Source organism: Oncorhynchus tshawytscha, linkage group LG01, assembly GCF_018296145.1.
Source record: "Oncorhynchus tshawytscha isolate Ot180627B linkage group LG01, Otsh_v2.0, whole genome shotgun sequence".
In the NCBI taxonomy this organism is placed as follows: Eukaryota; Metazoa; Chordata; class Actinopteri; order Salmoniformes; family Salmonidae; genus Oncorhynchus; species Oncorhynchus tshawytscha.
The window spans coordinates 56,095,296-56,108,003 of NC_056429.1; the positions used below are offsets into that span (position 1 = coordinate 56,095,296).

General features: G+C 42.8%; 1 protein-coding gene across 1 annotated transcript in view; it reads left to right on the forward strand.

Annotated features, from left to right (window-relative positions):
• The window catches only part of LOC112253673 (glutamate dehydrogenase, mitochondrial), a 22,132-nt gene extending 10,921 nt beyond the window's left edge, over nt 1-11,211 (forward strand). Inside the window, exons 4-13 of the mRNA XM_042323328.1 lie at nt 366-429; nt 1,791-1,885; nt 3,500-3,679; nt 4,788-4,925; nt 5,170-5,307; nt 5,517-5,597; nt 7,296-7,419; nt 8,307-8,398; nt 9,195-9,257; nt 10,103-11,211. Of these exons, the coding sequence (XP_042179262.1) occupies nt 366-429; nt 1,791-1,885; nt 3,500-3,679; nt 4,788-4,925; nt 5,170-5,307; nt 5,517-5,597; nt 7,296-7,419; nt 8,307-8,398; nt 9,195-9,257; nt 10,103-10,222 (1,095 nt within the window). The 3' untranslated portion in view covers nt 10,223-11,211. The remainder of the gene's footprint in view (nt 1-365; nt 430-1,790; nt 1,886-3,499; nt 3,680-4,787; nt 4,926-5,169; nt 5,308-5,516; nt 5,598-7,295; nt 7,420-8,306; nt 8,399-9,194; nt 9,258-10,102) is intronic.
• Nucleotides 11,212-12,708: the final 1,497 nt, after the last annotated feature.

Here is a 12,708-nt window from a genome sequence, read left to right on the forward strand (position 1 = left end):
AGCTCTGCTCTGGGGGAGAACTGCTGAGCCATCAGCTGGTAGACATCATGACTGGGACACCCACCCCCCTCTTATCTGCTAGGCTGCTGGCTCTGAAAGCTGAAGCATTTTAGTCATTGATACTCAAGGACTTTCTGTCCTTGAGCCAGGTGGATGAGTGTCACTTTTGGTGTTCTTTTAAATAAATTCAAGTAATCCAGCTTTTAATTTAGTCGTATTAACTTACCTGAAGACGATGTTGCTTCTTAATATTTGAGTAGGAAGTTTTTGTTCTGTGATAGTAGTGCCTTTACTTCTTTTGTCTGACTTTACTACCAGTGAAATATGCAATGCCCTTTTATCATACTGTTATACACTGTGTGCAGGACAATGAACTGGAGAAAATCACCAGAAGATTCACCATTGAGCTGGCCAAGAAGGGTTTTATTGGTGAGTAGTGTCTGTGTCCAGGGGAACATTGAAGGCTGCTGGTGAAAGATATCTGGCGGTAATGTCTATGGCCGCATGAACACATGGTCCACTGGAATGGGTCTGCCTTCCCCCTGGCCCATACTGTCAGAGGCAGGGTTTCATGAGACCACAGTGCAGTACACACAAATGGCCACGATGCGAGAGGGGTTAAACAAAAGGCTTGACAAGGCATGAAGGCAGCTTGACCTTCCAGGAATCACAAGGGGAAACCTCTCAGGATGGGAATACAGGGAAAACGGTACACCAGAAACGATCTAAAACGCAATAATCCACAAAATATTTTTTTGGGGTTTTGACATCGCAATTAGAGAAGGAGTTCACATTAACGTCACATTTCCTTGTAACAATTCCCTATCACTCCCGAGGATGTCCGCTTGTTTAAGAGTTATTTTAGGGTTATGTATTCAATGCTTGAAGTGCCTGTGACCTATTAGGGGCTTCTAGCATGACAAGTCCACATTGTTTCAAAAGGCAAGAATTGCTCTCTTTGTTGCTATTTGTTATCCAAAGCTGTAAATGTAGTCCACATGGTCACTAATCAGCAAGGTATCAGACCAGTCCAGAGGAGCCTGTTATTAAAAGGCATTCCCCAACATTCTCCCATAGAGGGAGGAGGGGACTGTTTGTATAGCTACATGTTTTAGAATAGACTGATGAGTTTCAGAAGAAAGTCCTTTGTTTCTGGCCATTTTGAGCCTGTAATCGAACCCACAAATGCTGACGCTCCAGACACTCAATTGGTCTAAAGGCCGGTTTTATTGCTTCTTGAATCAGAACAGTTTTCAGCTGTGCTAACATAATTGCAAAAGGGTTTTCTACTGATCAATTAGCCTTTTAAAATGATGAACTTGGATAAGCTAACACAACGTGCCATTGGAACACAGGAGTGATGGTTGCTGATAATGGGCCTCTGTATGCCTATGTAGATATTCCATTCAAAATCTTCCGTTTCCAGCTACAATAGTAAGTTACAACATTAACAATGTCTACACTGTATTTCTGATCAATTCAATGTTTTAATGGACAAAAACGAGGACATTTCTAAGTGACCCCAAACTTTTGAACGGTAGTGTGTGTGCTTAAGGGGTGTGTAACCCTGCATGACAACCATACCCTCTGGCACTGTGTCTTCCGTACACTGCCATAGCTTCAAAGTGGGCCATGAGTGCCTCTATTGTTTCACAGCAATATATTTAGATGGGTCTGCATGTTTCAGTAAGAGTTTGTTGGTGTATCGGTTGTTTCTCCTTTACTGAAGCCATTTTAGTTATCCTATAAATTTACTTTAAAATGACATTATTTTGTCTTTCTCCTGTCAGGACCTGGCATTGATGTCCCTGCCCCTGACATGAGCACTGGAGAGCGGGAGATGTCATGGATCGCTGACACCTATGCCAACACCATGGGCTACCATGTACGTGTTCCCTGTATAAACTCACTGCCCTCTCCAACAATAGACATTGAGTTTTCCCCAGAACTTCCTATCAACTAAGTTAAATGGCTTTTAACAATTCCTGTAAACCACTGAAATGAAGGAAAATGAAATGCGTATACAGGTAACTGCCAAAATACAGAAAAATGGCAACACAAAAGTGTCTTATTGGAGTGTTGGTCCACCGTGAGCCGTCAGAACAGCTTCAATGCGCCTTGGCTTAGATTCTGCCTGGAAGGGATGCAACACCATTCTTCCACAAGAAATTCCATAATTTGGTGTTTTGTTGATGGTGGTGGAAAACGCCATCTCGGGCGCCGCTCCAGAATCTTCCATCAGTGTTCAATTGGATTGAGAGACATTAAACCACCTATGCTCCTTTTGAGACCCCCTTTCAAAGTCACTGAGATCTTTTTTATACATGACCCTAAGCATGATGGGACGTTAACTGCCTAATTAACTCAAGAACCACACTTATGTGGAATAACCTGCATTCAATATACTTTGTATCCCTCACTTTCTCAAGTGTTTGCTTTATTTAGGCTAGTATATACGTAACTTTCTCAGGTGTTCCTCTGCTTTGCATATTTTGTCACCATTAATCTGTTCATGTCTTATCACCCTGATAACGAAGCGATTGTTACACAACCGCAGACCACAAAGCTGAGCTTATCTGTGTACGGTTGCTTATCTGTGTACGATTATTCTGTTTGCACACTAGCCATCCCTATTGTCTTTGCTGAGTAAACATCTCTACTATGTCACTGTTTGTTTGCTTTTGTTGATTAGCGTTTTTCCAGGAAGTTCTGCTGGCCTCGTAACCCCCACTCCTTGGCTCCAGACAGTATTCTGAGATCCATTTCCAATCGCCCTGGCGGTAGAGGAAGTGCTTTGACTTTCCATATACTGACACTTCTACTAGTATTTTTCTTGTCATAAGGCTACTGTTCCAGTTCTAATGACAGCGTTTCGAAAGACGAAGCTCAACCAGTCTCTTGCTGTATTGCATGCTCATATATGTTTTGTTGATTGTCAGGGAAGAGGTCAGGGAGCACTCCAAAAGGTAAAGCAATTAAACTGTACACTACAACTTCTACCCTATAGCGTAGTCATAGAAGTTGGTCTCAGTCTAAAAACAGCACTATGAAGAGACGTGTGCTCTTGTGCTGTCTAGGATTAGGCTTATCACAGTTTGAGGACAGGACAGTGCTGTGGACGATACCAGTATTGTGATATTTGTTAGTATCGTGGCAAGGAAATGAAACACGAAGAGGATTTAACTTCTTGAAGAAAACCCGAGAAGAGGGCACATTGTGACTTGTTTTTTTGGGCATAGTCATCCACTGCAGATTTCTAATTAGATTTGTTTCTGAGTCAAATATTTCTTTAGTGGAGTCTCGCTAGATCCTTATCTTTTCCCCTTGAAAGATTTGTCTTCAGTAGATCCCAACATATGTTGTCTACACTGTCCAGAGTACCTAATACAAGGTTTACAAAATATGTATAATAAAATGGCCGACTGAGGAATTTGTTTTCTGTGGTGAAGTTGCTAATTCCACCGCTAACCAATCACACGCTCCTCTCCTCTGTGTCCAGGACATCAACGCCCATGCCTGTGTGACTGGTAAGCCCATCAGCCAGGGGGGCATACACGGCAGGATCTCAGCCACCGGGCGTGGAGTATTCCACGGCATCGAGAACTTCATCAACGAGACGGCCTACATGACCCAGTTGGGCCTGAGCCCCGGCTTCACCGACAAGACCTTTGTCATCCAGGTACACAGACACGGCACTTATTGATTAGGAATGGCATTTCATTAAGCGTCTTTCATCAGGTTTCAAAGCAATAAGAGGTTTGGCTCTGCACCTAACAGTGTCTTCTGTTATGGCAGCGCTGTTTAATGCGAGGTATGCATCTACTTCAGCACTGCTTATATGTCTACAGAATGACTGTACCTTTTGGCACTGAGACCAAGCATTAAGCCTTTATGTTCCACATATAGAATCCCCCCCTCATGTTGACAAGATATCAGCTGTACGTGATTCAGTGCAAAATTGGCCAGAGAATCAATTCCTCTGTTCTGCAGCCTTCTAATGTAATTATGGGAAATGTCATTAGGAAAACATCTTGGAGGCAAGATTTAATTCGATCCAGATGCTTTAAAAAAAAAAATGTGTCTGTAATCTAACACATACTTATCCCTTAAAATCCATACCTAACGAGCATGTTTCTGCTCGCCTGGAAAGACTGGGGGGAGGGAGTGCCGTCAGTAATCTAGGTTGCTGACTTGTGTCTTTCTATTGGCCGCTGCTGTAGTGGAGCTGCCTACTTTCCTCATGGCATAAATAATTGATATCTGAGTGATGTATGAATATGTTCCGGATGTTAAAAGGTATTGGAATATCCACTCTGCTTGGTTGTCATCAGATCAAGCACAACATGTATTTTCGTTTTGGTTAGAGGTAGCAACATTCGAGGCTACTATTGGATGGAACCCACGAGGTCGGTATAATCACGAACAGACGGGATAATGGCTCGTTAGCAAGGTGTTCCATTTGGATGTGTAGAGGACTGTCCTCCCTCCTACAGTAGAACACATTGCTACTGCTAATTATAATCTCTACTGATTACTGTGTCCTCCATTAGCGTTAGCGAACAATAAACTCATTGGACCAGAAGACGCTACATGACATGTTTACTGTGCCAACCGAGCATGTGTCTCGTGAACAAGAACATAAACGTAAATGGACATTTGGTGCAAACAAGCGGAACAGGCTTAGCAACGCGTGAATTATCTACCACAGGGCACCCAGGTTGGAACCTTTTTGGCCCATTTTCTCTATTTTACTCTGAAGCGTGTCATTCTTCTTCCTCTTCTCCCAGGGTTTCGGTAACGTGGGCATGCACTCCATGCGTTACCTGCACCGTTTCGGTGCCAAGTGTGTCGGTGTTGGAGAGATGGATGGAAGCATCTGGAACCCCAATGGCATCGACCCCAAGGAGCTGGAGGACTACAAGCTGGTCAGTACACAACTCCTAGCTACGGTCAATAGCCTGCAGGTCGCCCGACCTCTGGCTGTTCCCTGTCCTTGTGGGGAGCACAGTGGAGCGTACTGTCTAAGGCTACCACCTAGAGGACGTACAGTGTCCCTACACTCTGAAAGTCCCCCACAGCCATACAGCCATCTGTGACGGATGACAAGTGGTACTGTCTCCTTTATCTCTCTGTGTCTCCTTCTCTCTCGTCTCTCCTCCTTCTCACCAGCAACACGGCACCATCGTGGGCTTCCCCAACTCTACACCGTACGAAGGCAGCATCCTGGAGGCCGACTGTGACATCCTGATCCCCGCCGCCAGCGAGAAGCAGCTGACCAGGAACAATGCGCACAAAATCAAAGCCAAGGTCAGACCAGCATTGGGCGATGTGCAACGATTCCACATCAATGTGTTTGTTCCAGTCCGTTTGACCCGAGCAGGCTAATTGGGGGGTGTTTAGTCATGTTTATGGAAGTTATGTAAAACGTACACAATCATCACTAACAGTAAAAACACATTTGTGGAGAGCTGTATTCTGTATGTTGATTGTATTTAAATCCTCTGTGTTTGTTCCAGATCATTGCTGAGGGAGCCAACGGCCCCACCACTCCGGACGCTGACAAGATCTTCCTGGAGAGGAATATCATGGTGATTCCGGTAAGAGGCTGCATTCATATTTCAGACTGCATATGAATTAATTATCCATTTATCCACTTGTGTAGTGGGGAAATATTTATCATGTTTGTATATTATTTATACCTCACATGCAACCCGTAATAAGACTGTAGCGTGTATGCTAACAAATTCTATTAAATGAATTATCTGACTCCATAAAGATGATTTAGCAATGTGCAAGAGACTGTAGTTGAGTTAAAGTATTAGAAAGGTCTGGGAATGGAATTCTAAAGGCTAATTGATTTAATTACATTGTAAAATGAACGAATTCACATACAAGGCTTAAAGGGATACTTTGGGATTTTGTCATTGAGGCCCTTTATCTACTTCCCCAGGGTCAGATGAACTCGTGGATACCATGTGCTAGCAGTTTGAAGGGAGTTGCTAACTAGCTCTAACGCAATTGCTAACTAGCGTCAGCGCAGTGACTGGAAGTCTATGGGTATCTGCTAGCATGCTAGTAGATAGCACAGCTGAAAACTGGGTAACATAATTGCAAAAGGGGTTTCTGATGATCAATTAGCGTTCTTAAAATGATAAACTTGGATTATCTAACACAACGTGCCATTGGAACGCAGGAGTGATGGTGGCTGATAATGGGCCTCTGTATGCCTATGTAGATATTCCATACAAGATCAGCCGTTTCCAGCTACAATAGTCATTTACAACATTAACAATGTCTGCACTGTGTTTCTGATCAATTCGATGTTATTTAAATGGACAAAACATGTGCTTTTCTTTCAAAAACAAGGACATTTATAAGTGACCCCAAACCTTTGAACGGTAGTGTAGATACAGGGCCTCATTGCCAAAATCCCGACATATCCCTTTAAGTTACAAGGCATTACTAATATTTCAAAGCATTATTCAAGGCATGAGAGGGAGAGAACAAGACAAAGAATCCATTGCTTGTGCCTTAGCTCATGGGAGAGGGAGACTGAGAGAGAGAGAGATGTCATAGCCTGAAAAGCCACGCCCCAGGGAGCCCTGGGGTGGCGAGAGAAAGAGGGCGAGTGTATCTCACCAGCGCTGGTCAGGAACAAAGAGAGACACAATGAAGCTAAAACCCTTTTTATAACCCTTTGAATATGTTTATATTTAAATCTGAGTTGTTAACTCAACAGTAATCCTATTGGTCAACTTCCAATCAGATAGCAGACCTACAGGATGTTTTCACAACAGAACCTACTGCTTCACAGAGATGTGAGAAAATGGGGAATGGCAAGAGCAACACGGAGACTGCTGAATTCTAGAGAAGACAAACCCTCTTACGTAGAGTTGATAAGAGTCCCTTCAGGGGCTGGCCCGCCCTACACCTGTAGCAGGTTCCATTAGATTATGTTGGTCCTGGGGACGTAGATATTTTTAGAGTCGGTTTCACAGACCAAGATCAACAACAGAAAAATAGCCTGGAAGTAGGCCAGATTCTGACTTGTAAAATCTACAATGAAGACTGGGATTTCAGGAGCATTGATGAGTTGGATTGCATACCTCTGGGTTCCAGAGTCTGACTCTACTTCTTTGAGTGGAGATTAATCATAGTCCAGGGATATTTTAAGACAATGCATACAATAACAATTATCATACATTTGATTTAGAAATCAATATAGTGCGGATAGTTGCTTCATCTGTCTCTGTGACTTCACAGCTCTTGATTCGCCCTCTCTCTTGTTTATTTAGGACATGTACCTGAATGCTGGTGGAGTGACTGTCTCCTACTTTGAGTGGCTGAAGAACCTGAACCATGTCAGCTACGGTAGACTGACCTTCAAGTACGAGAGGGACTCCAACTACCACCTGCTCAGTAAGTCTGACATTTCACTACCTGTAGCGAAGCACTCGCTCCTACTAAGTTCAGCCTGCTCTCTGTTATGTCACAAAGATGGATGTTGTTGATCTTGTATTATACTAAAGTGTTTGTTAGAATGGGAATGAGAACTATTAGAAATGTCAAACCCGGGGCTGATTAAACACAATGTTGTTTTTTTACAGCTGTGACTCATGTTGCACATAAAAAATGTATTGGACTGCAGAGTAGGCATGCAGACACACACACACACACGCACAGCACACAGAGTACAGCACACACAGTACAGCCCCTCCTCCGTGCCTGGTGAGCGAGAACATTATTGTCAGTCACTTTATGTAGGGGTTCCAGGAAGAGGTGGATGCTGACTGTCTGCAGGCCACGTCTAACACTCACCCTCTTTCTCTCTTCCCGGTCTATCTGCAGCATCAATGAGGCAGTCTGATATTGTGCACATGCATTTTCACACAAAAGCCCCTCAGAACATGTATGTAGATTCGGTTTTCAGTACATTGCAGTGGAGGACTGAGCTGGGGTTAAGCTAGTAGCTGAGTGGGATGGTTTCTGAATATTTCAGAAGCTGAAGCCATTCCCTAGTCTCACGAGAGTGGCAAGACTGGGCAGTGTTGGAGATGTGGAAAAGAGCTCAGAATAGATATGGCTGTGAATTGCCAAACCCATAACGTTTTTGTAGAAAGAGAACATTTATACCAGATTATTAATGCAGGTGAACTAACTATAAAATGACCTAAAATTGAAGATTTATGAGCTGAATCCTTCATGATGGTTCAATGAGGATTTAGTCAGATTCGTATCCATATTCACTACAACATAATATACATCATCTAGTCATATACATATGAACTGTCTGTGGTCTCCCTCAGTGTCCGTCCAGGAGAGTCTGGAGAGGAAGTTTGGGAAGCACGGAGGAGCCATCCCTGTGGTCCCTACCTCTGAGTTCCAGGCCAGGATCGCTGTGAGTACAACCCTCCTCACGCTGGCCTTTCTATGATCGTGGATTACTCTCCCTTCAATCAAACAATATTTTATTAAGATATGTTATACACTATATATACAAAAGTATGTGGACACCCGTTCAAATTGGTGGATTTGGTTATTTCGGTCACACTCGTTGACGGCAGGTGTATAAAGTTGAGCACACAACCATCTCCATAGACAAACATTGGCTGTAGAATGGACTTACTGGAGAGCTCTGTGACTTTCAACGTGGCACCTTTCCAACAAGTCAGTTGGTCAAAATTCTGCCCTGATAGAGCTGCCCCGGTCAACTGTAAGTGCTGTTATTGAGAAGTGGAAACGTCTAGGAGCAACCGACTCAACCGCAAAGTGGTAAGCCACACAAGCTCACAGAACAGGGCTGCTGAAGTGCGTAGAGTGTAAAAAATTCTGTCCTTGGTTGCAACACTCTACATGGCCAAAATGTAGCACTACATGACCAAGAGTATATGGACACCTGCTGGTCAAACATCTCATTCTAGAATCATGACGGTGAGCTCTACATCACTCCAGCCGACACTTGGCATTGCGCATAGTGCCCTTTGGCTTGTGTGCGGCTACTTGGCCATGGAAAACCATTTCATGAATCTCCTGACAAACAGCTATTGTGCTGACGTTGCTTCCAGATGCAGTTTGGAACTCTGTATATCACAGTTAAGCTGCATTTCTCCAGAGATGAGTAAGGGTTTAGTTTAGTGGGCTAAATGTGAGCTCTGAGCCCTATTTTCAATGTATTTTTCTCTGTTTGGTTCCAGGGAGCTTCAGAGAAGGACATTGTGCACTCAGGACTGGCCTACACCATGGAGAGGTCTGCCAGGGTAAGAGGCTGATTGCTTAAACATGATTATCTGGGCTAAATGGTTCCTCACAGGTCCAGCGACCGGGGTTTTATTCAAAGGAAATGCTGTGTTAATCCAACACAAGGTCCTGAGGCATCCCATTACTCCTGTTCGGGGAAATGAGGTCTTGAAAGTTGAAGTCATGCTTCAATGGTCCAGTGACAAGCTCCATTTCTATTTTACACATCTCATTACCCAAACAGCACTAAGCTCATATTGCCTTTTCATTGCTATCTTGCCACCATTTTTTTGGTCTCATTCAAGCTCATAAAATAAATCGCTCTCGAACATGGTACACACACACACCCACCCACATCCACACCCACATCCTCTCTCACCGGTTTGCTGTGCGTGCGAGTAGTGGTAACTGGAGCAGCCAGGGCTTTGTTAGTCTCTCATCATTGCTAAGGCCCAGCACTGATGCCAGAGAGAGCAGAGATAGGATGAAGATTCAGACCGTTACCCTGCTCCCTTTAATGGCACATCTGACTGAGGATCCAGCCTTTGTGGAATGACATCCCCCTGCATCATATGGGGTTGCCTATACCATCTCCCAGGAAATGTCGTACTCTGTGCAGACATACTGCATGAGAGTCTGCTGGTTTGTTACTTGCTTATTGCTCCCTGGGGGTTATTTCTTTAAAAGTACACATAGAGATGCTTTATTATCCTGTGGAAATGGATCACTGCATTGATAATGGAATAATAGTGGTGTATTGCTGTAGGTAAGAAATGGAGGATGGGAAAATAATGATTACTTGAAGGGACACGAAGATGAATATCTTGATTGAGTTTATATTCTTTGTTTTCTCTCCCCTTTTTAGCAAATCATGCGCACCGCTAACAAGTACAACCTGGGCCTTGACCTGAGGACGGCAGCGTACGTCAACGCCATCGAGAAGGTCTTCAAGGTGTACAACGAGGCTGGTGTTACCTTCACATAGGCGGCTCCTCACCACCCCGCCCGCCTCCGTCTGTCTGTCCGTCCACCCGAGCAGACCCAGGCCCCACCCCCACAACAATCACACAACATATCAAGTGTTTACATTTTACACATGACCATTAGCTTTACTCGTTGTATATGTAAAACCAGCCAAGCAATATGCACATTCTTTTGCGTTCTCATGTCTTCAAGAGAACCCATGTTCTAGCTTGCCTTAAATCCAGTAGGGCTGTTCTATGACGCTACTGTGTCTATGGTCATTTTTTTTCCCCGTTACTGTAGAAACCTCATTTATTTTCTCAGTCATTCTATGGACTCCAACCCATTTATTCCTGTTACTATATTCTTATGCCAGTAAACACCAAAAATTCTGGTCTACAGCTTTCACGGGATACTGCTTTTATGAATCAGTGTTGTGCTTTTTCAGCATTTGTTATGGATCTACAGAGAGATTTGAGTAAGTTAGTCAATATAATAGAATGTAGAGCATATCAGAAACACACTTAAAGCCTTAATTGCACCGGTTTCTCCTGTGGTGAAATGGAGCAAATGTTTACCTAAATGGAGAAAGTTTTCTTACCTACACCAGAATGTTCTTTCTATTTAAAGTCTCCCACTAAGACTTCAGTGTGCTTATAAAGCAGCGCACAACATGTGCTTCTACACTATTCAAGATGATATCATAAAATACATTTGTTACAAATACAGACTTATTATATGTTTGTAAGTAGGTTGGCACAACACTAAAACGCTGAATTCCAGAAGATTGTTCTGTTCACCGTTTCGGTGTCTTTGCCTTTGTTCTAAACCTGAACGCTTTGTCTTGCCTCAGAATTTGACCCATATCTGAATGGTTTCTGTGCTGAAGGCTACTGGAAGGGGAGATGGGAGGGAATATGTGAGAACGGCCTTGATTGACTGCTTTGGGATTCTATGTAAGAGAATTTGTACTGCCTTTGTTGATACAGAATTAAACTTTAAAATGCTCAATTGTTTTTATATAATTGTATTCATTGATTCAAACCAGAAACCATGATTCCCCATGGGGTATGCAAAGATTTTTACATTGAGGTAAATTCTGCGTATTTTGTATATCAATAGCTAGGTTTTGGTTGCGTAATCCCCACTAACTATTTCATCCAACATTAGCCTACTCAACAGACTTTTGAAATAAACATTTTTATTTATTTTTCAAATATAATACATAACATTAACATTACACAATGTAGCATAGTGATAATAATAGATTATGATGGTAAAATAATATATTCTTCATAGGCTATAACCAGAGGTCTGTCAGATTGACTGACAATGAGAGGAAGCGAAACCGCTTCAAAGTCTGACTCAGCCGAAGAGACTTTTCCCAAATGACAGCACTTGGTCTGCGGCGCTGTTGTCCTTAGATTTGTCGTCACTCTCACCAGACATCTCTCCTGCAATGTCTCCCAGTGTGTCTGTCAGGTCTGAAGGATAAGCAGAGTTTAGCAGGATTGTAGGATTTATAGATAAAATGACCGGAGGTGGTGAGGCTACAGATGGAGCTCAACATGAATTATTGTCTAAACAGCAGTAGCAAAAACAGCTGCAAAGCTTAAATCAGACAACATATTTACATTTGAGGCATTTAGTAGAATATATTGTGTTGAGCTGCATGAGGCAAATGGTGGTCACACCAGATACTGACTGGTTTTCTGATTCACATCCCTACCTTAAAAAAAATAATAGTAATATTCAGCCACCTTGGCGTTTTTCCTATTTGTTGCATTACAACCAGCAATTTAAATGGATTTTTATTTGGATTTCATGTAATGGACATACACAAAATAGTCCAAATTGGTGAAGTGAAATGAAAAAAATTACTTGTAACAAAAAATTGAAAAAAATGAAAAAGTGGTACGTGCATATGTATTCACCCCCTTTGCTATGAAGCCCCTAAATAAGATCTGGTGCAACCAATTACCTTAGAAGTCACATAATTAGTTAAAGTCCACCTGTGTGCAATATAAGTGTCACATGATCTCAGTATATATATACACTGCTCAAAAAAATAAAGGGAACACTAAAATAACACATCCTAGATCTGAATGAATGAAATATTCTTATACTTTTTTCTTTACATAGTTGAATGTGCTGACAAAATCACACAAAAATGATCAATGGATATCAAATTTATCAACCCATGGAGGTCTGGATTTGGAGTCACACTCAAAATTAAAGTGGAAAACCACACTACAGGCTGATCCAACTTTGATGTAATGTTCTTAAAACAAGTCAAAATGAGGCTCAGTAGTGTGTGTGGCCTCCACGTGCCTGTATGACCTCCTTACAATGCCTGGGCATGCTCCTGATGAGGTGGCGGATGGTCTCCTGAGGGATCTCCTCCCAGACCTGAACTAAAGCATCCGCCACGTGCCTGTATGACCTCCCTACAACGCCTGGGCATGCTCCTGATGAGGTGACGGATGGTCTCCTGAGGGATCTCCTCCC